We start from the raw sequence: 27,197 nt of genomic DNA, 5'->3' as shown, positions 1-27,197 counted from the left end.
TCCTCCCGCAATACACACACACACACACACACACACACACACACACACACACGCACACACACGTCACTGAGTGACATGGTATTGACCGTAACATGGTTGATCAATGTAAATCTGCTGTTTCTTCATTAATTCTGTTCTGCAGAGGGTGTAGTGCCAAAGCAAACTCTGGATTCCTGTGACCTTAATTAATAATGGTTTTTGCCGCAGTGAGATGGATGGATTTGAAACTTAGAAACGAGAGCAGAGGTTGTCAATATCTGCAGGTATCTACTGCTGAAGATCTGAAATGTTGCTGATTTTTTTAAACACATGCATGCTCACTATCTAAAATTAACTGTAAGATTTAAACTTGCACATCTGGGGTGGACAAAATAATAAAAAATAATAATAAAGCGCATTATGCAATTCAGTACAAAAAAAATCAGCTTGTGTGAAGCCTTTGTTCTTTTTTTGGTAAAGGGGGGGGGGGGGGGGGTCTGATTACACACTGGTACTTGTTATTTGTGTTTTTATCAAAAAAATTAAATCTGCACATTAGTTTTTGCTATTTTGTCCACCTCCTGTAAATAACGTGGCCTACCCTCCAGTCCGTTGGTGATGAGTCCATTGGTCTTTTTACATTCAGCCACAGTCCTGCCGGTGCAGCCGTTGGTCTGAACGTTGGTGCCGATGAGCGGCACAGGCCCTCCTCCGCCTCCTCCTTCAGGGTACAAGGGGGTATTGGGAGGAGTCAGGAGGCAGGACGGGTCTGGATTTGCAGTTCGAGGGTGGTGAATGGTGCCGTTCCGTCTGAGGCTGTGTGTGTGAGACTGGCCTGAGGGTCTGTCCCGTCCTCTCTCCTCTCCTGGCTCTCCTGGCCCGTCGTCCCCTGGACCCCCTGAACGGGGACTGCTGTGGCTCGGAGGTAGCAGCTCCCTCTGTGTTGAGATGGGACAGACAGACTTTAGAGGATAATCTGACATCTAAAGTGAGGATGCAGATGATAGCAATAACAATTATTCCTTTTTTCTTTCACCTGCGAGAATATTTAGAGCATCGCTGAAGCTTTGCTCCTGCATGAAAACCCATCAGCTTGAGATGATTAAAATTTGAATGCATTATCATTGCACATATTAATGTTCCAGTGAGCATACTTTTAAATGCATACTTTTCTGTGTGCGGGTATGTGTACATATGAGGGTGCTCTAACACTAGGGATTATGGTCTAGTCAGCCGTTCCCACTAATTAGACAGCCTAAAGACTAATCAGATTAACCATGATTTAACCATGTCTAGGTTTCTGTGTGTGTGTGTGTGTGTGTGTGTGTGTGTGTGTGTGTGTGTGTGTGTGTGTGTGTGGGTTGGCTGGAATAGAGGGTTTTGTCTTTCATTTATGGGATTACGAGGAACTCCTCAACAGCCACAGCTGCTGAGGCACATGGCCTGGATTACTAGGTGTACTCAAGTACACACTTGAGTGTGTGTATGTTTGTCTTTCTGAACCTGAACTTCCGGCCAGTCAGCTGTGTTGGTTCCATTGGAGTGTGTCTGCACACTGGGAGTGTTGGTGTGTGTTTGCGTCTTGGTGCGGAGCCCCCACAGGTAGTGCCGGATGTAGAGCAGCTGTCTGTAGATGCTGTCTTCTACACACTCGCTGTCCAGGTCCACTCTGAAGCCCGAGCTGGGCAGCACAATTGGAGGGTGGTTCTCAAAGCTCTCCAGGAGGTCGACTGCAAACACAAACACTGATGTTAACATAAATCTGTGCTGCTGTCTTGAAGGACTACATATTCAATACACAATGCACAATTAGTATAAATAGCGCTAGCTGCTAGTTAGCATTAACTGTATTGAATGCACACAAGTTTACGCAACGTGTATGCACTCTCTCTTCTATCTACCAGTTCTGATCCTGGTTTCAAGAAACCTCAAAATGCTTTGAAGTATGAGTAGGTCATCAATAATCCTTGTTTTTTAATTACAATTTTGTCTTCCAACAATCACAAAAACTATTTCGTCTTGATGCGTGCTCAATCATCTAGGTATCCCCAAAAGTTGATTCGGTTCATCTGGACGTAGCGTTTTCAGTGGGAGAAACGTTTCATCACTCATCCAAGTGACTTCTTCAGTCTCAGCTGACTGCAGGTTTCTCCAATCTTATAAATAATGAAATAATTGATCAATGGTCATGAGAATTTGCATATTAATGATCAAGGAACTGACCTCCCAGTCCATTGTTCTTTCAGTGGTGCCAGTTTCAGTCATTATGCAAATGTACTGTTTATAAGATTGGGGAAACCTGCAGTCAGCTGAGACTGAAGAAGTGATGAAACATTTCTCCCACTGAAACGCTACGTCCAGATGAACCAAATCAACTGTTGGGCACAAAAACTATTATGTCTTCTTTATAACAAATCAGTGCATATCTTTCCCTTCCTCTGCTCTCCTCGCTCAACAAAGTGCCCAAAGTTCACAAAGTGTTAGATTGTTCACCCATTAACAGGTAAATATGAGGCTAGACCAAGGTAGTTTTATTACTTCATTATGTGATGTCAAATACCTCAGACTCGGACGTTTGGTGCATCTGTTTGGCTGAGGAGCCAACGGTACAAAGCTACCACCTGTAGGATTATGACTAAACGCCTTTAAGTCGAGATGCCGCCTGCACATGACCTTTTCTGCAGCGTAAGAACATCAGTTTGTCTTGGATAGCTTTGGATACCCTTCATCCTGCATCTCAGTTAATGGGAAAAGTGGAGCTAAACTGGAGCAGGCAACCTATTTTTCTTTTTGATTTACACATTCACCTAACAAGTGAAAGCTTTTTAGTTCAATCCCAGAAAGAGACAAATCTCTGGGGTTGCATCAGGAAGGTCATCTGGCATAAAAACTCATGCAGAGCTAGTATCCACACTTACAGAGGAAATAATGTTAAAAATGTTGTTTTGACAGCTTAATAAGTGCATGGTGCTTTCAAAGTCAACGAGTAATTGTGTTAAATCACTGTGATTCAGTACTGTCTGAGAATTTCTGCTCCTTTAGTTATAAAGCTGCTTGTCAAACACGTAAGAAAAAATTTCAGCTATTTCCTGATATAGTGATATCGGCATCTATATGCACCAATAAATGAAAAATACAGCAAGGAAAGAGACAACAGGGAAAGTCTCCCAATTACATCAAGAGTGTTGATGTTTCTTAGTTTGTCAACCAGAGGGCACTCTGCAACTTCTCTGATGGTAATGCCACAAACCAGCTGACCCAAGTGTAAACATATAAACAACAACGTGTCAATAAAACCATCATTTTTTCATTTTTAAACTGTACTGTCATGTAACGTTAGTGTGTACTAATAAATAATAGATAAAACAGATAAAAAAAAATATTTTGTGTGAAAGAAATAAAAATATCGGCCCACAAATAAGATTTTTAAACGACCAAATATCAGTAGCAGTCCTGGTTTAAAACAGATTTATCCACATTCGCATTCATGTGTATTTGTTTTTGCTTGATCTTCTCCTTCATTCTACAAGCTGCTCAACAACCCCTGTAAACCATTACACAATTGACCTTTAGCACGACAGTAACAGGCCTCCAACTGCCAACTCACGAGATTCAGACCAGTATTTATTGTACCTATAATCCCAACTCATAACACGAGGGCTTCGTGTTGTCATAATGTTGTCAGCGTCTCTGGCCGGAAAAATTCACACAAGCTCACAAACGTACCTGTTCTGTATATGTACGGCTCGTCCTCGCTGCTGGGTTGCCATGTTGGAACGGGGCCTATCTCTGCTGTGAGCTGGTACTGAGTGAGAATGCGGTGGAGCTGGACTGGTTTTAGAGTTGGGTGCTCACTGGACAGCGCTCGCCACCCCAACTGCAAACAAAGAGCAGAAATAAATCCCAGACTTGAAGAGATGAGAGGATGTCAGGGGAGTCACAAGTTTATTAGCAGGGTTTTGTAGGACGTCACTCATCACAAGCTGATCGATCACTTCATTTACAACTTGAGACTAATTTTTTATTTTAAGATTTTCTGCTTACGCCCACGTATTCCCTCCCCATTGCTTATAGCAATGTGAGGCTCATCATATACAAACAAAAAAGACATTTCCCTGTGTGTTACCTGAGTGAGCTGTTGGGGGTGTGTGGCCAATATGGACACTGTGCTGTTGAGTTTGGTGAAGAATTTTTCAGCCAGATGTCCCAGACCGGACCTGCTCGCCCACTCCATGACCATCCTCAAGCATGCCTGAATCTGCAGCATCTTGGAACGCTGGAACCAACCCCGAGACGGACCTGCGTGCACAAAGACACATACACACACACACGAGCAGAAGGGAGCGTTTTGAGTATTTAATCAGAAACACTGCAGTAGATTTTTATTTGAGGGTGTGCGCATGAGAAAGGCAGAGTAAAATACAGAATGTGTGCTTCTGAGATCTTACGTCTGCGTGCATGTGTGCTGTTCGGCAATACAGACATTAATTTTTAATTAGGTTGTGATTGCAGTAGGTGGAACAATAGCAACAGCCAGCAACCGCCTACTCCTCGCAGAATACAAATGCACCGCTGCAGAAGGGCTCAGCTGACTGAGCTCCTGCTTGTGTAATCCTTCCTTTTCTCTCCCGCACATCAAAGAACTGAAAAGAAGTTTTGTGGCAAGTTAAGCAGGCGATGACTATAAGTCTAGCACTTTTGAAGCTGGGATCCTATTGTTTCATTACCTCACTGCAGCTTTAATGCATTTAATACTTTCTGGTATGTACCCCTCCACCCCCTCAAAGTGAGCTAAGGCTCGAGTTGGGGCTCAGTAGAAACGATGAAAAATAACTGCGCTCCAATGGTGTCATTTTTTCAGAGCCTGCAAATATTTTAATACCTACATTTTACATAATCAGAGCAAATGTGCAAAAAATCTATCAGATGTGGTTAAAATCTCCTTTTTAATCTGTAGTCTGCAAGTCAAAACAAGCAATAATTAATCTAAATACTAGTTCTATATATAGTAAACATACACAGCAATATATAATGCAATAATTCTGCAATGACAAGGCAATCACAATTTTATCAGCCAAATATTACCCAATATCAGCATTATACGCCCATATTGACTAAATAATGGAAATTATAGCTGATATGAGCCAACAGGCAAGTAAGATGCCATTCACCACTGTCCAAGGCTGACATTTATCCGATCCATTTACTGTAAAGATTGGCAGTTTTTCTAGATAAGAGAGTGTAAAACAGACAGGAAAGTACGGTGGGGGGTGGGGGTGACATCCAGAAAACAGTCTGAGGCAAGCTCGAAACCCGGACGCTTCAGCAAAGACTCTGGCCTTCGGTACATGGGTCATCTGTTCAACCAGGTGAGCTATAATGATCCATCCAACAGACTTTTCAACAGGTAAAGAAATTTCTGTAATCAGGCAAATGTCTAAAAATCCCTGTACAATTTCCTAAAGCATCTGACATTAGAGAAATAAAACCTAAAAGTAAGAGAGTTTTTGGCACATTACTTACAAATACCAGAAATGATGAACTGAATAACTGTTGCACCTGCAATAGTTAATATTTCCCAGAACCCATACATGAAATGTCTCAATGAAACCGTCCGCTTCCTATATAAAACTATTTAAAACAGGCTAGATAACAAACTGTGGGCAGCTGTAAAAACTGATGTAGTAAAATTATAACAGAAATGTCCACAATTCAATAAAAAAGCTGCCACGGGATGCCTGGGTGGGTGTAGATCCCAGGGGGAGACTGGTCTGGTTATGAAAATAAGTCAGACTGTAAAATGACCCACGGCTCACTTTTTCTGAGTAAACACTTTCCTGATAAGTTTATGGGCTCAATCGCTACTTATTTAATACAAAGTGATCTTTATTTTGTACATTACAGTAGATGTTGAGTACAATCAAAGATAAAGCAGAGTGTGGCTTGGGCGTGTCTGCTATAGAAGAGTGCAGTGTTTTTGCCTTCTCTGTAAAATCCCCCCTCATGGCATCTAGTATCACAGCAAGTCTAGTTTTAAAACAGCACTTCAAAGCCACATCACCGATACTTCCATCCTTAATATACAGTCTCTGTTTCTACCAAACATGTCTAACTTTTGCTTTTAAGGACATTAAAGTCAAGGGAATGATCTGGATTCCTAAATTCCTTTTTTAGGACACACACAGACACACAGTCCTAAACTGAACGTCTCCCCCCAAAATCACTACAAGCAGCACATGACAGGAAGCTTCAGGCAGACAATGAACTGGCAGCATTATCTGCTGACTGCGCGCACACACACATAACTTCTGCCATATGTTTTGGATGCACGCACACACCCTCCGCTGTAATAGGCTTATGTCTAGGCATACAGTAATCTATATGAGAGGCATCGCAAACTGACCAGACATCTCTTAACCTCTCGGCAAAAGGTGTGATAATGCCGTGTATACCCCAAAATCAAACCATCCAAACAGCATTTATTATAATTTGTTAGCAAGTTTTCCCTACAGCACAACGAACATCTCCGCCACGCCGTTCATCTTTCCTCGGCTGTATGATTGAGCAATGTGAGTGTAGGGTTTTTGAATGCTGAATGTGAACAAGTGTGCATGTGTGTGTGAGTGGGTTGCGGAGCACCCAGTGCGAACGTCAGCGTTACCTGCTACAAACTCACTTCTCTGTTACCATGGACACCATCAGCAGAGAAATATCAATGAGCGACAAAAATGGGAGCGAGGCAGAGAGAAAGCCAGACAGCAAGGCAGAGAGGGAGGTGGAGATGAGATGGGGGACGGTGTAGCCCCTGCATGTATTAAAGGTATTTCTCCTTCTGCCTTTGCCAGACATGTGATCTGTCCTGTCTCTACGAGCTAATGAAGACATATGGCATGTATCTGAGTGTGTGTGTATGTGTCCGTGTGTGTAAGACAAACGATATAAAGAGAGGGCGAGGGGAGCTGGCTTGACATGCAGACACAGCTGGCAGTAAATTACTGTTTTTTTCTGTTTTTGTTGTTGTTATTTTTAAAGAAAGGTAAGAGCCTATTAGCAAAGTCATCATAACAACCGAACGACCTTCCAGCCCTTTACCCTTCACTCCGCCCTTTTTCACTCCTCCCCTGCTCTATCTGCTCTCTCTCGCCTCCACCCAATCCCATCTCCACTCTTCTTTGTCTCACCCCCTGATGGCCAGATGGAAAGAAGGAAGGCAAGACGGAGGTGGGGGAGGAGGAAGAGGAGGGGGAGAAACAGAATGCAGATAGGAGAAGGGCACTGAGGACAAATCTGGGTTAGTCCCCTGTCAAAATGCTGACAAGGACACAAGGACACAGTTTAGTTCACTGTGTCTCTCATATACTTTCACAACTGTACGAACCCGGAGGGTCTAATGCAAATGCAAAAGAGAGAGAGAGTGTGTGTGTGTGTGTGTGTGTATGCTTTTTCTATACCTTTGTCCATCAGTTGGTTAAACAGTGACACGTTGGAGAAGAAGAAGAGGTAAGCAAACATTTGAGCCTGGATCTCTGGGTGAACCTGGTAGCCTTGCAGAAGCTCCTGCGCACTCTGAAAGACCTGCACACACACATACACACCCATAGATTTCATAGTCTTTGCTGTAGCTTCTATTCCTATACGTCAGTATACCTAAGCAGCTACAGTTAGGTTCATAAGTATTTGGACAATGATGCATAAAATCTACCACAATAGATTTTAAATCCTACAATCATTATAGGATTGTGTAGGCTTTCAGAAGGGGTTAAATAAGTATTAAGTATTTCCTTATCTGTTTAGGGGTTACAGTCATTTTATACAGTTTTATACAGCCAGGTGAGGGCTCTTCTCTCAAGATCTAGTTTCGATTCCATGTGTTGAAGTTGCATTTTTTAATATGAGGTACAAAGAGTTGTTAACGCAAAAGAAGGAGGAAATCTTTAACCTGATAAATCTACATAAACCTTTCAGAGAGATATCAAAAACTTTGGTAGTGTTAAAATCAACAGTCTGGGGAATTATTAAAAGGAAGGAATGACTTGGCCAACTGAAAATGACTGAAGACAATTAAAGTGGATGATCACAGAATTCTTTCCGTGGTTAACAAAAACAATTTCACAACATCCAACCAAATCAGAAACACTCTCTAGGAGGTAGGTGTATTATTGTCAAGGTCTACCATCAAAATTTGTCTTTAGCAATAGAAATACAGAGCGATTACTACAAGGTAAAAATTACTGGTTACACTCAAGAAAAGGAAAGCCAAAAAGCCTTTGCCTGATAACATCATTCTTTGGACAGATGAAACCAAGATTTATTTGCACAAGAATGATGAGAAGAGAAAAGTATGGAGGAAGACAGAAAGGCCTGGCAGAGCATCTCAGAGAGAGGAAATCATCATGTGATGATGTCCACGGGTTCAAGACTTCCAGACTTTTGAATAAAAATGTTTGTAATTCCTGAACACTTAATGCAATAGTTCTGGCTTTGGACCGGATGCTATTTACGACCCCTGAATTAAAGCTCAAAGTCTGCACATATATTGACTGCCTGACTTAAAATAGACTGTGGTGGTGTAGAGACACGAAATTAACAATTCTGTCATTGTCCTCAGTTGTATGCCTCTAAATCTATATATGTTGGCAATCCAAGCAGGGTAGTAGCCCTAAAATGTGCATGACAAGCATCTTTTATAAAAATAATTTTAATATGTGCAAATACTCTGAAAACAAAGATATCACTGGTGTCTTAACGTTTTAATAAATTAACTTCTCATGACCTTGAAAACCCGAACTTATACAAAGCTATGCACATCCCTACCTGCAAGACCCTTCGCACAGGTTCAGGAAACCCCACGCCTCCTTTCCAGCAGGGCTCAGAGCTGTCGACTGGAAATGGATTACAGTCCAACAGACCCGGTAACACCACATAAAGAGCCTGGACACAAACACACGAAAACAGAAATACATTATGATGAAGGTGATCGGAATTACAGAATAGTTCACACCATCCGGGCATTCTTTGTGCCCACGAAGGTGTGTTATTATTCATCCGGTGCAATTTAAAAAACACAACAAAAACCTTCTTAGTCATTTAGAAGATAGCATCGCTGCTGTGTTGACAGATTACCTTGGTGATATAGTAGACACACTGCTGGAAAGTGTACATGATTACTTCTTCCAAGATTGTCATAGCCTCCTCATTGGCTGATATGGTCGCTGATAGCAACGACTCCTTTGACCCTAGACACAGATGATGGAGACGGAGTCACATTTAAGATATATACAGGGAGAGAGAGAGGGAGGGCTGTAGCTGTGTCAGTATCTACTGTATGTCAGTGTGAGTAATGACTCCAAGTTGTTTCCACACTCATCATTCTGACTTTGCGTATGTGTGTGCGTACCTTGCAGTGTCTCTATGCTGTGTGTGTATGCTGGTGCTCTTTGCTGTATGAAGTAGAGGATCTCGATAGAGTTGGACATCCAGAAGAAAATGGTCTGCAGGTCTGGGACCAGGTCTGAGATGCTGAGCAGAGACAGCGAGGCCGGGTCCTGGCTACTTGGACGTGCAGAGACAAGTTACACACAGTCAGGTAGGCTTCTCGACACCATGCACATTCCTACATGAACTGCTTTCACACGTGACCTCTGGACAGTCGGGTCAGGACTTAGCCACCAATCGGACATTTTCACATTCAGCACACAGCAGAAGATAGTTTGCTTCAGATGCATTCTCACTATGCACAATAACACAGTGTGGTTTAGGTGAGGGAGCTGCCTGACTAGAACGTGCAAGAGGCAAGAAAAAGGACGACCAATTGCTCCCAGACTATGAAGTGTGCTATTCTCACACGAGCACAGTCGACGTCTTACTAGTTTGTAGCAGGTTAAAAGATCTTTTAATGACAGAGAACTCTGTTAACGTAATCCCTGCCAATGATGAATTTTTCTGTACTTTCTGATCATAAGAGAGTGTTTGATGGATATGTTTATATATATTCATAGTAGAAAAATATTCTGGGAGGTCTTGAATGATAAGTGAGTCCCAAGTCTCTGGTAAGTTCAAAACAATGCTCTATAAAAGGTCAGGGCTCAAGGCAGCCACACAAAATAAAATGCACATGAGACCGTCAGCTTCCTATTTTTTAACACGAGCTGGAAATTGATACTTACTGCTGAGCTTGCTTCTGCGCCAGCTCCTTTGTCTTCTCCTGCAGGGCGTACACGCACACACACACACACACACACACACACACACACACACACACACACACACACACACACACACACACACACACACACACACAGAACAATTAAGGGCTCATTAAACTTTTAAAGCGTGCGTAGGAGAAGCACACTTCATGACGCTTTTACTAACCTACAGTAAGAAGTAGCACCACTATCATTTACAAACCCATAGTGACACATGTTGAGAATTACCTCATGCTCCACTGTCCTGAATATAAAACCACCCTAATTATAATTGAAAAAAAAAACAAAAAACAAAACTAATTAAACAAAAAAAGGGAGAAATAAACCACACCTTCCTTTTAACCAACAGCCATAAACTGAATACATTTTTGGGGCTTCCTCCAGTGTGTAATTGCAGCAGTTGGCCACCTCACTTGAAGCAACTCCACAGCTCTATAAATTTCACACTTTCAATATAACATAAACCTTCAGGAAACATTGTTTCACTCTGAAGTACTGTTCTTTTAATGACTGTGGCTTTAGTCCAACAACTAACTGACTAAACTCATAAGATGAGACACATCAGGGAGCTGTTCTCACCGCAGTGGGACAATTTCCTACATTTTATTGCAAAGTGCAGGAAAAAAAGGTCACAAAATATTCACAGTAAGGTATTAAAATATCAGATAAGGTGGCATCAAATCTTTATGCAATGCTGGATAAAGTGGACTTGTTTGGGAAACAAGTGTAGAGGAGATGAAGGTAAATTTGATCCCTTTAGGAATAACTACCGAAGAAGTGTCTGGAGGGGTAAAATGAGTATTTGCCTAAAGTAAAGCTCAGGGGGTGAAAATCTTCTGCTTTAGGTTTTTTTATGTGAAAGCCAAATAACAAGCATAGCAGGGGTTTAGTTAAAACAGACGACTGTGCACGGCTGGAGTGTAACACAGTATAAAACATGATACGGCAGCCTGTTTAACGATTCACCTGACCTGACATGGCTGACCAGTTCCTCTCCACACGAGGCCAGAGGGACCACAGAGAGACACAGACACAGTAACAAGCTGAAACTGACCCATGCTATGCTCTGGATTCGCCGGACGATCTTGAGCAGCAGTTTTCCGAAACTTCCAGGTGGGAATGTCGATGCAGAGTGCTGTATGCACATGCACAGCAGGTAGGCAGGTGTCAGCTTGTGGTCATCTCCTGAGCAGAGGACACAGGTCGACTTATTGAAAACACACTGAATAATTTAGAGGCTTCAATGAAGCTAATTTCAGCTGGAAGGCATATGAAGAGTAACGTGGTCAGGAATCGTAAAACCAGAAGCTGCTGTTCAAGTCTTAAACTTTTATGTTTGCATTGACACTGTTAATGATCTGTACGCAGCAGGACAAGGACGAAAACTGCTGATGAAATACTCTCCTTGTCCTCCCACAAATAAGGCGGTAATGTAATAATCTGCCTGAGTTCATCTACTGAGAATTTATTAGTATTCAAATTAAGTTTCTCCACGTTTTTGAGCTTGAACTGAAATGTTTTCCATCACTGGGCAGCAAAAGTCTCATATAACATATTGTGGATAAAGAACCACAAAATACAGTTTGGTACTTTTGCTAGAAAATCATTTTAACTGGACCTCAGATAAAAAAAAAGGTTCAGTTGATGTCTTTGATAATCTTTATATTACAGTAAGCCAGGCTGCTGACCTCCAGGTTCTATGAGAGACACGATCCTGTTTAGCAGCTGGTCTTCATGAGCCTGGTCAAACTCCAGCTGCAGCCTCCTTTTCTGACCTCCTCCAGCTCCTCTTCCTCCTCCATCACCCCCTGACACAGTAACTGGCCCTCCTGTTGACGTCCCCACGCTGCGGGGTTTCACCAGGTGAGGTTTGAAACCGCGTCTGACCGCCGGGGTGCTCGACACCTGCGCTGCTCTCTCTTTCAGCACGGAGCCGCACATCTTACAAGTCTGAGCCCCGCCCTCTCCCTCCTCCGCCCCTGCATCGTAAAGCTGACCCAGCGTGCGAAGGCGTGCCAAGGTCTGCGCGGGTAGTGGCTTAGAACCTGTGGGGTCCTTGTACAGAAAGATGTAATGTGCCCCGAAGGAAAGGAGGTCACCGTGCCGCAGCGTGGTGGAGCGCTCGCAGCGGGAAAAGTTCACCAGGACTGTGGCGTTGAGCACGGCCTCGACTGCAACGCAGAATCGTTGACTCTCCCCCTGCTCTTCTCCTTTGTTGTTGTTGCTGGCGTGGCGACGGGGCGCGGGGACTCGGCGTAAGCGGCAGTGGAGCGGCAGGATGTCGGGGGAGAAGAGGCAGATGTTGGGACGAGCTGATGGAGTCTCCTGACCGACCGTGTGCTGCTCTCTGTTCAGCAGATACACCAGGCAGTCCTGCAACACAGAAAGCAAAAAAGGTCACAAAAATCAGACACACTAGAGGTCTGATTTTTGTGAGTACCCTCACCTGCCGATTGAATCCCTGAAGCAGCAGAAGATGAGGGGACTGGTACAGAGAGTGCTTCACCCCTCCTCCTCCTCCTCCCTGACTGCTCTCCTCTTTTCTCCGGCTGCTGGAGGTCCCCTCGCGTTCTCGGCCTCTCAGTGGTCCTGGCAGGGTGGAGTAATAACGCTTGGGCTCCTCTCCCAATCCCAGCTGCAGACGGATGTGCATGCACACGTTTAAGATTGAATGCACTTCATAAGCAGTTCAGTAAATACTAACAATCAATCATCTTCAGCAGGAGGCCCCACCTGGTTGAGGCTAGTCTCGCTGAGGCTGCGACAGAAGGATGAGTTGCTGGATCGGGGCAGGGTCAGCGTCCCCTTCGCCCTGTTCCTCTGGAGCTTACGAGCCTGGGCATTAATATCTACGATGAACAGCAAGCCAGAGAACACGTAGGGAGAGAGAAGGACAAGAGGGAGAACAGGTGGAGAATAATAAAGAGGAGCAAGGAGAGGCAAAGAATGGAAGAGAAAAGGGAGAAAGTGTGCTTAAACCTGGTATCTACTTTCTTAACATGTATGTTTGACAGATGGGGAAACTGAGTAGGTCTGGTTGAAGCATTTTCTCAGACTTCAGTAACACAAATGCATACGTCATGTGTGAGCTGAGTGAAAACCAACAAAACAAATCCAGGCAGGAGTGAGACAGTCAAAGTCAGATGAAGTTAATGGTGCTGGATGGAGCAGCACATGTAGCTGACAACAGTGAACCAGATGAAAGGTGAACTGAGCTCGTCGTGGCTCGAGTTTGAGGACGTTTGAGGCCATGCAATGGCTCACACAGATTTACCCACACACGAGAAAATCACTGGCAATGGGGGTGGCACTGGTGACAACGCAGGTAGAGGTGGTCTTCATGGCAATGACTGACAGCCACCCTACCTGAGGCCAGTCCCCACCTTTAGAGCTGGACTGTATCACTCGACCACACCGCAGGGGGGAGCTCCTGTGTTTGCCCAGCCCAGACCGACCCATTAGAGCCACCAGGAATTGTGGGGTTTTGGGCCCTACAGCAGGGTGGGAGGGGTTAGGAAGGGGGGTAAGGTGAGAAAACACCCCCACACCAAGGACAAAAAACAACCCCCAAACACACACGCCATCCGCACAACACAAGACACAATACATGCACTGTGGAGCAAAGTGAGTCTGTTGTGCTTTAAGTGAGAAACATCAGCCGTTAGTAGAGAGAGAGATACACAGTTAAAGGTGTGAGGCACAGGATTTTTTTTACTCTAACACATCACTGACAAATTAGCTGCACTTTCCATTAGAAACTTAGCGTGTTTCAATCTTTAAATTTGATCTGTTTAGATGCTGTGCAGTGATATCAAATTGGATGCCTGCTGCTGGCTCTGAAGGGGAGGAAAACCAGTAAAAATGGCATCAAGTATACCACTGATGGATGATAATTGGGGTTTAACAATTCCTCCACATCCACCATCAGGGTTACACTTGAGTTTTTAGCATATTCTTTAACCATCCATTTTCCTTATGAGCCAATTCAGGGTCACTAGATGCTGGAGGATATCCCAGTTAGAGAGCACAAGATGCAAGGTGCACCCTGGATACGGTACTTTTAATTTTTAGTGGGGAATAAAGAGAAAACTTGTTGCTCACTGCATGAACATAATCATCCCTGTTTTCACAGCCTGCAAACAACTGCTGTTAACTGTTCATTGGTAGAAACAAACTCTAGCCAAGACATGATTACTTACATCATGAGTGGATTGAAATTTTTTTTAAAAAGCACACAGAGCGAAGCGGCTAGCTAGCATAGGCATCATGAGTGCATTACTAATTATCAGGAAATATTATTACTCATCTTAATCTTGATCACTTCCCACAGTTAAATGAACATGACTGAATGATACTGAAAATGTGCCGCCTATTAAAATGCTAAGTAAAAGAAAATCAAGCACTCCCTAAAAAATAGACACCTCGTTTGGAAATACTTAGAAATTAGGGGGAGTCAGTCATTCTGTACAATACGGTAATTATAATTCTACAACTGTTTATAACTTGCATAGTTCATATTTCATATTTCTGCATAGTTTTTATAGTTCACATTTCTGTATAATGTTCATATTTATATCCTGTTCATAGCCTGTACATATAGTTATAGCATATTCATAACATACTTTCATATCGCGTACATTGTAACATACCCATAATAGACCCATATTTTTGTACCCTCATACATATAATAGACCCATTCTGTAATATATCTATATTATTGCTAATATGTATTTTGTAATATATCTATATTATGTCTAAAGCACTTTCTAGATGGATCCAAACCGCATTTCGTTGCCTTGCACTTGTGACATGTGCAATGACAATAAAGTTGAATTCTATTCTATTTTATTCAGTGATGGCAACTGAAAATAAATTATGTGCAAAGAGTAGTGAACGCAAAAGATACAAGATACCGTGGCAAAACATCACAGGTGAAATACAGACGGCTCTCACCCCTGTCGAGTACTTTGCTACAAGTTTTATTCACGTCCATCATGCAGGTAACCTGAACTGAGTGAAGAACTATATTTTGCTTCACAGAGATGCACTTAGGTCAGGTAAATAAACACCTTATTTTAATTAATAGGAATGAAGCACAATGTAAAAGTGAAAGCAGCGCTCCTGCTGACTTTATTTAGTGTTAAGGTTTTAGTGTAAAGAGATAAACTGAATTTATTTGAATAAAAAGGAGAAATGTTAAATAAGCTTGGAAAATAATCACGATCTCAATAATGATCGAAATAATCGTGACAGTCATTTTGTTCATAACTGTGCAGCCCGATCAAATATCTTCATTTATCATTTATTTATACATATGTGGCTTACACCAACACAAAGCCTGTGTTAAAGAGAAGCTCAGTAAACCATATTTCATCACAAAGCTCGGCTAATTCACCAGCACTGTTTCTGAAGCTCATGCACTGAGTTGCTGGAAACTTAAAATCTATCAGAAAGATAATGATAGGTGGAGGCAGTGGATGAAGCGGACGGTGTGGTAGCGTATCATGGGAAGTTGAACCAGGCCACGAGACCTTTAAACACATTTATAGCTGGTTTTACAGCTATTACGCATCTAATGATAAGTGAAATAATTTGGCCGTGATGTGCTAAGTACACGTTGAAAATCCTGGAGTACCTTTAAAGTGCAATCTCGTTTTCAAAAAGTGTGTGTGAGAAGTTTCACACATGGGCATGCACCTCACACACAGAGAGACGAGTGAAAGACAGAGACAAAAAAGACTTCGGGCTGTGAATTCTGTTAGCATTATAGCACCACTGAGAAAAGGTTAGTGTGAAAATGAACATGTGCATTAATATGTTAGTTGATAAAGCTGCTCTCAGACACTATATAAAGGGGAATTAAGCTGCGTTTTTCCATATAGAGCTAAAAATGTCTCAAAAACACTGAAGAATTAATTAAAGAATAACACTGGTGATAATTTGTACTTCATTTGTTTACAACTCCTGTAAAATGCCAAATCCAACAATAAATTGTTCATTTTAACCAAAGACAAAGTCTAATGTGTGTGTTTGCCACAGAGCGTTCACTTTATCCCGAAACAAAATAAAAATCCCTGCGCCTCACTGTGGCACTGGCTGATCTAACCTTCCTTTACAGCAAACACTGTAGTGAATTTTATTTGCGTCAGTCTCTACGCTACTGTTTCCACGACTGCTGCCCAGAGAAAACAGAGTAAACAGGGAAAACAGAAAGACAAGGTGGTGTCCGGCAGTGGTGGTGGTGTGGGAGGTGCGGTGGACTATTTGCTCCTCCCAAAACTCAGTATAGTGGAAACACTACAGCTGAAATGTTTTAGGTCAACTACAAATGCTCTGTGAGTTTTTAACTAAACATTTTTAAAGCTAATAGTGCTGTTCTTATTTAACCTTTAACGTTAAATGATCAGAAATGCCTTTAATGAGATTAAACTTTTTATTTTTTTTAATCAGATTTTTGATTGGCCAACAAAAGGAGGTGTAGCCGAACTACGTGTGCTGAGCATCACCTCTGCCAATTCCAGTGACCCAATCAGACCTCTCCGCTGTGTTTGTCTTTTCAAACTTTATGGGAAAGACAAAAAAAACAACAACTGCATCATGAGAGCCAGTGCTCATCAAGTCTCTGCTCCACTGTTGGTGAGTTAATTTCTAGTATGCTATTATCATGCTGCTTAACACTAATTTGCTGATATCTGTATCTGTATCGCCAAAACAACATGACGTGCTAACTCTGAGGATTCAAAATAGGGCTTCCCAAGCCTATGTACAGTCTATATTTCCAGCCCCACGCTGTGTTACCAGATTTAAGTTTAAAATGCTCACAGATCATGTTAACCATGCTGATTAAAAGAGCGATAAATGTGGTTAGTTCAGTGTTTGATGCATCAGCAAAAAGTTATTTGGTTTTGCTTTTACAAAAACTGTAACACTCATTTGACAGCACAGCTCAAATTAGCTCTAAGCGGAACAGACAGCGAACCGGGAGGTCCCTGTTAACAACTGAGCAAAAGGACAAGTAGATGAGAGAGTCTAATTTGAGAAACAAATGCCTCAGGTCCTCAACTGGCAGATTATTAAACGATATACTCAAAGTATTAGCTTCAATGTCAAAAGCACAGTTACAAAGAAGAAGTCATGTCTGTGACTAGCCAATGAAAAGAAAGATGTGAAAAATAACTGTTTACAAAATTATCATTCAGCTGTTACTGTTTTTATATAATGAACTGAGGCCAGTACAGTCACCAACCACAACCTCACTGTTGGTTATATGAACACATTGACAGTAAGAATCCCCCTTTAAACCAGTGCCATCATTGCTTTAAACCCATTCATGTGGATGATGCTGCAGAAGAGAAATGTCATGTCTGCAGATTACCTCAGTGGCGTGGCAGGTAGAACATTTAAGGCTAAGAACATATAATGCTTTTCATTTGATGGGATAAAGAGTTTTCACTGGTTAAAATCCTACAAAACAAAGTGGAAAACATTATGACAATGAAGAAATTATATAGTGAGGGACAGACTATAGTCCCCTTATCCCAGTACACAGATGTAATCACGCCCTTTGACACAACTTTTAGCGTAGTCAAAACCTGTGTATTTAACTTCCACGTACACCGTGATACGTCTGTGACTATTGCAGTTTACTTCTATTAGCACAATAATTTTTCTCATCAACCACATAAACTAACCTTTCAGAAAAGTTTGCTCAGGTTTTTAATTAAAATTAAAATTCTTAGAATTAAAATAAAAAAATTCCCACCAACCTTATGCTTTAAAGATCTTATGCTGCTGTCTGCACAAATACCGTCCCTCTACTAACCAAAACAATTATCCAACAGTACCAGAGACAGGCACAACATGCCATTCTGAAATCCCTTTAAAGCCTTTTCTAGAAGTAAGTCTCAACACTAGGCAGCCGTCTTCCCTCTAGGCACATATTTGGGGAGTCATTTTAAATCGTTATCTAAATAAAACAATGGTCACCAGGGCATAAAATTATCTACTGTATAGATTAACCAGATAAATTGGATTATAGGATGAGTTTGCTAACTTTGTGTCCAAATAGGTTTTTTAGAAAGCTAGTTAGTTTCTCTGCTTGCTCTTAATGTCCAGGTTCAAAACATGCATCCATCCATTCTCTTCCACTTATTCAGTTTAGGGTTGTAGGGGCTGGAGCCTATCCTATCATAGTGTGCCAATCTGTCGCAGGGCTAACATACAGACAGTCAGCCTTTTATAATGTGCCTGGCTCACAGACACAATGAAACATGGACATAGGACTATAATATCAGTGGGAAAACTGTTCTGTCTTAACTTCTCTAAACACTTTCCTGTTTATGAGTTTATGAGCTAAGTGACTCATTTTTAGTCTTACTGAATAAAAATTAAGTCTACTTTGTAAATCTTGTTCATAATACTTGTCGCATCTGTTTTTTTAAACTACCAAAGATGCCAGCACTACCAAAATGCTCTGAAATATGCCCAACATTGGACATTTAAATTATTAATGACAAAAATAGTTCCTGAACAGGACGGAACAGCAAATGTTAGGATCCCTGAACTGAATTTAAGCGCGTTTTCGCATCTTCAGGGTTTAGTTAATTTAAATTAGACAGACTGAACACTCTGTTTCATGTTCCCTCTTGGTGCGATCACACTCGGGTGCAGATCAAAACAACCACATGAGACCCTTTGGAGAAGGCGGTCTTGGTGTGGTTCTAAACAAACTCCAGAACGGTTCGTTTATGGTGTGAACGTGATCAGACCTCCACCCAATCCAAGTACCAGGAGTACGTAGGGATATGTCAAGGTACTGCAGATGTGTAAGGGGCTGTACGGCTAACAATTAGTAGCTAAATGAACAAAGGACATTCTTCTTGTATATACTTTTGTTGCTCCACCCCAGACCCATGTGGCCAATAAGCAGATTGAATACTTTCACATGGTTTGCTTGGAGTTGACTTGGATTTTTTTGTGTGTGAAAACAAACTACAAGCTACAAGCTTACAAACCCATCAACTGATTTGGACCAGAGTAAATGAGCTATAGGTGTGAAAACACCCTAAAACACTCCTCGTTTCCTTCACCTTCAACCAGAAACAGCAGATTGTCCCTCCCTGGTTCTGCTCCAGATATCTTCCTGTTAAAAGGGGTTCTTCCTTCCCACTGTCACCTAGTGCTTCCCCACAGTGATTGTTGGGATATTCTTTTCTAATAATGCTGGGTCTTTACCTTACAATATAAAGTGCCTCGAGGTGACTGTTGTTCTGAGTTGGATAGTTTGCCACTATCCATTTTTTTCCTCACGAGAGCCTACATTTAGAAAATGTTATGGGCTATTTAATCTTTGGTAATACATCCCTCCATAAACAAGCCTCATGCAGATTACTAAGCGACTCTCTGGCCAGCACGTAAGTTGACATAGCAACCAGTAAACCCTGGCATGCTTCATGAGAAATGTGTTGCAGCTATGTGTGACAGTGAGGCTGAAAATACTCGCTCCATCTCTACCAAAAAAACCCACAGTTGCTGCGTGTGAGTGTGTAAATGGCAAACTTTTCATCAATCAGTAAACCAATTACGCATAAAAGGTCACATCATGGTTTCAACAACGGTACACAGCTCAGTGTGGATCAGCGTTCATAGTGCTGCATTGCAGATATAAAGTCATAACTGCTGTTTACCTGAGCTTCCTGAATCTACTGAACAGAGAGAATCTCGCCCAGGTGTGCACAGCATCGTGCAGGTACTTTAATAGGAAGTGATACCGTTTCACTGTAGTACAAATGTGTCATCATTACAAAACACCAGAGTGCCTACACCCATCCACACCTCCGGTTTTGAAGGCTTCAGCTTTCACTCAATCAATCGACCAGCTGTCCAGCATCTCACCTGCACACTGCGCTGTGTGTGTGTGTTTGTGTAAAAAGCACAGGAGTTTGTGCCTCTGATAGAAACCTAAATTACATACCTCCTCCTCGCAGCACCTCCGTATAAACATATGCAGGCACAATATCTTCATCAGGATAATAACTATGACAAAAGGTTTTATTCTGCATCTTCCCTCGCTTGCACTCGTGAATGCGCACACACACACACACACTGCAGAGGAGCTAACGAGCTGTGCTTTTCTGCTGAGTTTGACACGTTAAGAAAGGAAGGGAATTAGACCAGCTGCTGAGTGTGTACTTGACTACCTGTGTGGGTGTGTGTGTCTGTGCATCTTTGTGTGTTTCCTCACCAGCCGTGATCGTATCCTTCTCCTTAGCGTTTAGTTCCTCCACCTCTGCTCTCCTGCGCAGCTCAAACCTACGTGCGTGTCCTTCTCGGGGTTTCCACAGCTCTTGGAGCAACAGCGGCTTTTCATTGTCCCCCAGCGCTCGCAAGCATTCAGTCCGCCACCCTCCTCCTTCTCCCCCACCGATCACGCCCCCTCCCTCGAAACGTCCGATCACATCACACAGGACATAAGAGTGGGCAGCATCCTTGTTGAGCGAGTAGCGCTCGAGTGCCTCTTTCACAAGTTCCTGCGCGCTGGAGCGTGGCGTGGCCAGGACGCTCTTGTAGTTGGCACCGGCGCAGATTTCGTCTCCGAAAATCTTCAACACGCCGGGGGCCGAGCTCTGAGTGGAGAGTTCAGCCGGGTCGTCAGCCGGCCGCTCCGGAGGCTCAGTGGTCGAGCGCCGGTCCCCTCGGGTGTTTGTTCCAGTGTCTGTAGGAACACGGTCTCTGTAGCTTAACGTACGGTACAGGACCTGGCAAACACACAAAACCAGTGAATGTACTGCAGGGCCACCCAGTGACAGGCATTATGTACAGTTTCTTCTTAAAAGGATCTGCATGTTTATCCAAGCTATTAAAAAACACACGTGTATGACTTTGGCTTTATGTTATCTCAGGAATAAACATCCTCATCAGCACACTGGATGAAGATGTGCTCACCACACGTTTTTAAGGCAGGCAGTGTGACTTGTCATAGCAAGAGAAGCACAGGTGACACAGTGACTTTGGCTCAGGTCCATCAAGCGCCCCGCCAAGTCACGACAGTGAGCCAGCATGCACAGTCACAAAATAAAGCACACCCATTTTTAATGGAGAGCTGAAATATCTCCTAATACAAAATAATAAAGATATTTAAGTAGTCAACTGTGCTGCATAAAGTCTCTGTAGTTGTTTATTTTACATGTGCTAAAAGTTTATGCAGTGTATTTCTTCCATGTTGGTCAGAATTTCTAGACATTTCTCGGTTATATAGTACAAAGCAGAGACTGATGAAGCAGAGAAAACCAGGCTGTATTTACAGATTTGGGGGTTGCCCTCTACAAGGTCGTCCTCTCATTAACATCTATGGTGCTCTTAGATTTTGCTCTCCATTCAAAGCTTCATTTTTATCCCTTGCACGTTTGCGACTTCACCACCGAGATCCTTTAAACCTTAAACTTTGCACTTGTCCTTAAAGTGCAGCTGTACACCAGCACCTAAAGAACAGAGGACCCTTCTTCGAGAATGCCACTGTTCACCTTTTGGACCGAAAAGACAGATGGTTTTGAAAGAGGAGTAAAGGAGTCCAGCTATGTCCACTGTGAACGACCATCACTGAGCAGAGGTGGTGGCCCAAAACGCCAGCTATCAGCCCCCTGCGATGTAGTCTTGAAATACCATCCCAGGTGACCTCAATAGGTCACATGATGGGTTGGCGACAAGGTCTCACAATGGTTTTAGCCTTAACCTCCAGTGATGGTAATGAACCAGGCCTTTTTTAGCACCTCACCCGATATGATGGTGTACATGATAAACAGAAGGCCAGCCGCCTTCTTTTTTAACCTTTTAAAGCCAACTGAATCATATTTGATGCATGTATTTTTTTAGACCTCTAAGCAAAGTGAAATTCACGATGAAGAGTTTTCACACATCGGAGGAGAATGCAGCTGGGATATAAGCTAAACTGACACTAAGTGTTCACAATACATCAAATAAGCAACCACTATTATTTCACTTTATTTATTTATTTTGACCTCCGTTTTGAAGCTTTCTTCTGTGAGTATGTTTGTAAATGCCGAGTGTTTGTGTGTGAGTACCTGTGTGAAGGTCCTGCTCTGACGTTTCAAGCGGCTCTTGGACGGCAGGGACATACTCGCCCCAGAAGAAGAACCGTAGAACATGATGCTGCGGTTAGCTTCACAGACTCCACAACTGGTGAGTAAGAACACACACTTTTAGATGCTTTGTTCCTAATTTGATGCACAGGAATTAGATGTTTGACGTTGGGATGCACCGATCCGATATTTGGATCGAATATCCAGCCGATCTTGACTCAAAAACCTTGACTAGATATCAGTTCACTGGCCCGTTCTAAGGAGCCAGTCTATTCTTTTTAATTCTATCCTGGAACGAGTCAGCAGTAGTGCATCAATTTAAAGTCATTTCAAAGTTTTCTTTGCATGTTTGCTACAGTTTCTGACTTTAGCAAACTGTGGTCATGTGACTTATGAAAAGCCTCAGACATGAAGATTTCCCAGTAAACTTCTCACTCTCATTAAGTGCAGTTTAACTCTTGCTGTGAAACTTGTATTGCACTTACAGTCAACATGACATATTGCTGTCAACTTGATTGCTATTGTTCCACTTCACCTGACACCAACCAGCTCCACACACACTTGTGAAGGAGATGCAGTCACAGTGAGACTGGGAGCAGGAAAAGCAGAAACTAGAGTAACCATAAATAACACCAGTACACAGTAAAGACTCTCACACTGAGCTACTAGTGCAAATAATAAAACCCTTTTTTTTTATTCTTCATTTTATTAACTTCTTAAAACTGTTTGAGCTTGAGGTTGCCTACATTTAAAAGAATGGCTCCCGGTGTCTTCATCACAGTGAGGAACACAGCTTATTAATCTAACACTGGTACTAAATTAGATCTGTATCTGTAGCAACTGTATCCGAAGATACCAGAAGGGAAGATAACAATATAATATCTGAAATGGAAATAGCTGGATCAGTGCATGCCTAATTTCCAAATTAAATGCACACAAATATGAGAAAAACATGCAATAACACTCGACATACAACTACATCAAACACATAATATCTGTAGCTGGTGACGATAAAGAAAATCTAAATGTATCCACTGTAAACAGACCATGAAGACAAAAACAAACACAAAACTCTGTGTGTGTGTGTGTGTGTGTGTGTGTGTGTGTGTGTGTGTGTGTGTGTGTGTGTGTGGTGAGTACCTTGATGCAGATAGTATTTTTGCCTCTATGTGCAGCAGCACAGTGTGTACAGCTGATTGTCATATGCTCTGCAATTCATTTCACTGTCACCTTTCACGCTGGAAAAATAAAACAGATGATGTTCAGGTCAAAGCTGAAGGATCCCATTCATCATTAACAGCCCGTCTACGTCCTCTGGGATTAAATAATACCGTCTGCTTTTAGCTTTTTAATAATTTCATTGAAAGCACTAAGCTGTTTTCACGTCAGACTCTTGACTATGGCTTGGTTGAAAAAAAAAAAAAAGGCCGACCAGGACTCTGGCTCTGTGCTGAAGGGGAACACTGAATACTGCAATGAAACTGCCTTTTTGAAAATCAAGCAGTGTCTGCAGTGGTTGTTATGTTTAACAAAATAAACGAATAAACACTTAATAGATTATTTTTGTGTAGATTATATAGTGTGCACAGCAAACAGACCCATATGGCACACAGAGTTTTCTCTCTGCAACTACTTGTTTTTTTAGTATATTAGAATAATGCTTTTTTGTGCATTTAATTTTTTTTAAATAAAACTAAATAAACTAACTAAATAAAACAATCACAGAACATAAATGACCTAAGGCTGACTACTTGGAAGCACATTTATTAATTTATTTATTTTTAATTTACAAAGAACAGAGTAAAGCAGCAAATCACCACATTGAAAGCCTAAAACCCGCACTTAAAAACACTGCTAAATTATTCAAATGGATTTTCTTTATTTTTATATTTAATTTGTATATATACAGTATTGTGCAAAAATCTTGAGCCAACCCTCTTTTGTTTATATTTTGCAGTTTTTCTTAAAAGTGGTCTTAATTGATGCAATTATGAAAACAGAAAAGTACCATCAGATTTTGATCCATCATGTAATACCATGACAATGATCCCAAACACACCATCAGTGCAGTAAAGTCATACTTGGATAGAAAAACACACAGTGGAACACTTTCAGTCATGGATTGGCCTCCCCAGAACCCGGACCTCAACATTATTGAAGCAGTGTGGGGATCATCTTGACAGAAAACAGAACAAAAAGCAGCCGACCTCCAAAGAAGAGCTTTGAATGTCGTTCAGGAAGCCTGGAGAAATATTGCTGAAGAAGAAATGACAAGAAAGCTTAACTAAGAGAGTTCAGGTTGTGTGACGAATAAAGGTGATCATACCAAATATTGACTTTAAAGCTGGGTGTTTTTGCTTCACTAACTGTATTTCCACGTTTGTTCAACACGTTTCAGTAAATCGTTGCACCTTTCCAAGCCAAATATAAAGAAATGAGCGGTGGCTCAGGACCTTCACCTCAGGACCCCTACCCTACCAACCAACCAAACAACCAAATCTTTTTAAAATACCCTACATCCTAAAAAGTCTGCTTCCCATCTATGCCCCTAAGGTGGGTCAGCTTCATTCGTACCTTTGCATGAACTCCTTTGACCGCTAGACCTGTAGTGAGGGGTCTCATCGGGAATCAGCTGCATCAGGTGAAAGCAGAACCTCATCCAACCCGTTTTAACTGCATCCCATTTACAACCCTAAGTTCCTTTACTGCAGAAACATTTGGCAGGCAACCTAAAAGGTGTTGTTGTAGCTGACTGTGCAGGGACTGGTGGGATAACGTGACTATTTTAAATGCCAGCTAATCCATGGTAATCTGGCTACTTGGCTGCAGTTAACTCAATCCTACACGCAGAAAGAAACACACACAGAGGGAGGGGATACCTTTTCGCACTGGTAAATTGGGTTGCGTTTAGTAACCCAGGAGGTCGTGTTACATTTAGTAACCATGTCACACAGACTTGTGGTTGTCCTTGTCTTTACCAGCAGAAGGTCAGATTTAAGCAGTGCGCTAAGGAAAAAGCCCACGCCTACATCATAATATAGGACTAAACTTGTGACAGCCCGTTATTTACAGCCGGTCCGTCTGTTTACGACTTTGGATTCACTGGTCGTCAGTAGCAACCGCCGTGGCAACAAAAGGCAGGAGAAGATCCTCAGAAATTAATCCGCTGATGAGCCGTCAGGCGCGGCGCGGAAAACTCACAGCAGCCGATCTCTGACGGCAGCAGGTGCGTCTGTGTTACTGCGCGAGGTCGTTACACACAATTAATTATCAATTTATCTCAATGTTGTTTGGACATCTGCGCAACGCTCAACAAAGAGAGAGAGAAAGAAAACCTGTTTTTTACATATCGGGGAGCAGAAAGCAGCGACGCGTCTGCCTGTCAATAAAATAGGTCGCGGAAAAGTTGATGAGTGGTTCCAGCAGAGGCGAGCCCAGTCCCCCGGGGGCTCTGCCGGTGTCTGTGCGTTTGTACTCACGCTGTCTGCAGTGCGTGGCTCCATAGTGCTGGGGAATCCTTCCTGGTGTCTCTCTTATTCCCCTACCGTGCAGGAAAATCACAGGCTCTATAAATGGGGGGGGGGGGAACACCCAGCTCCCCTGCTCCGAGCGACACCCAGCCGTCCGGGGGTCCCACCCACATCCCCAAAACAGCCCGTTAACTTGGACGACAGCCAGCCGCTGTGGGCTCCTGCTCCCGTGCGTACATCTCCGCCGAGTGTCCAGCAATGCCCACAGCCTCCGGCAACCGCATTCCCACATCCACAGCGGTTCACTGCCGAGCCGTGACGGAAACAGCCGAGCCACACGCGATGCTTCACCTCGCTACACCTGCTCTGGCACCAGAGCGTGTAGAGGCGACTCCCCCTGGCGGACAGAGGCGGCACTAGCACGAACTACAACGGTAGATCCGAAGGAAACAACGTGGTCTTTTAACGCGTGGTTTTATATATTCCACTTAAAAAATAAAATAGGGTAATCGTCTTGATAATAGATCTGCAGTCGTGGAAAGTATTGCACCCTATATATAATATATAATAGAAATGATCGAATCCTTACTAAAATCCTTACCTTAAAATGACTTATACAACCCCAGATGAACATCAACATGAGATACTGCACAGTGTCATGATTTATTTACAAAATAAACACAAAAGCCAAAATTCCTGCTGTGGAATGATGGACTTCCCAGAGTAGTTCCTTCCTCTTAAGATTATCACTAATGTCTGTCCTTTCTGGCAGAGTAAGAGAACCCCTACTTTCATAGAGATGCTCACACTTGCTGGTGTTCAGTTAAGTACAGGGGTGGGCTTAAAAATTACCCCATTAGAAAACTGGGACTGCTGTGGGGGGCCACACCACACCAATAAGATTATAAAGAGATAAAATTATTATTGAGCAGAATAGAGTTCAGCCTATTGGTGCATTTGATTAGCGGCACCTGCCCCCACTTACCCTCTTAATTCATGTAGCCGCAGTATGGGTGCACTTACTTTTTCACACTCTTCTGCATAGTGTTGTAAATATTTTATTTTCTTATTGGTTTTACCTAGTTTTAAGACCTTCTGTGGACCAGATTGTTTTTTATTATGTATCAACATGTAAAACCTCATAATTTCTGTACTTTGTTTTTTATTGTGACTGTATGTTTACCTTCTTTTTTCCCCCTTCTTCTGGTGTCTCATTTCCTCTCCTCATATGAGGCTAATTATATAAAATAAGTCTGCCTCAATTTATTTCAGTCTCCTTGAGAATGACGTCTTGATTGAATTAAAGTGGTATGAAACAAGATCAAAGGACAGACTGGTCGCTATAATGTAGTTTAGATACATCTGGAGCTCATTTTGTAATATGTTTTTGGTGTAACAAAACTACTTGTGAAAATAACCTTTTTTTCTTACATGAGCTACAAAAA

General features: G+C 42.4%; 1 protein-coding gene across 5 annotated transcripts in view; it reads right to left on the bottom strand.

Moving 5' to 3' along the window:
• The window catches only part of radil (Ras association and DIL domains), a 31,358-nt gene extending 5,179 nt beyond the window's left edge, over positions 1 to 26,179 (bottom strand). For 2 of the 5 annotated variants that reach the window (XM_085458825.1, XM_085458827.1), the window contains exons 1-18: positions 25,762 to 26,179; positions 23,423 to 23,520; positions 22,265 to 22,379; positions 20,428 to 20,941; positions 13,568 to 13,675; positions 12,918 to 13,033; positions 12,631 to 12,819; positions 11,873 to 12,557; positions 11,239 to 11,369; positions 10,146 to 10,183; positions 9,377 to 9,531; positions 9,103 to 9,215; positions 8,794 to 8,910; positions 7,431 to 7,554; positions 4,106 to 4,278; positions 3,706 to 3,856; positions 1,483 to 1,709; positions 581 to 917 (exon numbers count right to left, since the gene is read on the bottom strand). In XM_085458825.1, coding sequence (XP_085314951.1) covers positions 581 to 917; positions 1,483 to 1,709; positions 3,706 to 3,856; positions 4,106 to 4,278; positions 7,431 to 7,554; positions 8,794 to 8,910; positions 9,103 to 9,215; positions 9,377 to 9,531; positions 10,146 to 10,183; positions 11,239 to 11,369; positions 11,873 to 12,557; positions 12,631 to 12,819; positions 12,918 to 13,033; positions 13,568 to 13,675; positions 20,428 to 20,941; positions 22,265 to 22,348 — 3,262 coding nt within the window. In that variant the 5' untranslated portion in view covers positions 22,349 to 22,379; positions 23,423 to 23,520; positions 25,762 to 26,179. The remainder of the gene's footprint in view (positions 1 to 580; positions 918 to 1,482; positions 1,710 to 3,705; positions 3,857 to 4,105; positions 4,279 to 7,430; positions 7,555 to 8,793; positions 8,911 to 9,102; positions 9,216 to 9,376; positions 9,532 to 10,145; positions 10,184 to 11,238; positions 11,370 to 11,872; positions 12,558 to 12,630; positions 12,820 to 12,917; positions 13,034 to 13,567; positions 13,676 to 20,427; positions 20,942 to 22,264; positions 22,380 to 23,422; positions 23,521 to 25,761) is intronic. The other 3 variants (XM_085458826.1, XM_085458828.1, XM_085458829.1) reach the window with 3 other exon arrangements.
• Positions 26,180 to 27,197: the final 1,018 nt, after the last annotated feature.

The sequence above is a fragment of the Copadichromis virginalis genome, linkage group LG6, assembly GCF_057382275.1.
Source record: "Copadichromis virginalis isolate Kocher_CV1m ecotype Utaka linkage group LG6, C_Virginalis_male_GT1.1, whole genome shotgun sequence".
Taxonomy (NCBI): domain Eukaryota; kingdom Metazoa; phylum Chordata; class Actinopteri; order Cichliformes; family Cichlidae; genus Copadichromis; species Copadichromis virginalis.
The sequence above is the reverse complement of the archived record's forward strand: the minus strand, read 5'-3'. Positions and strand labels throughout refer to the sequence as shown.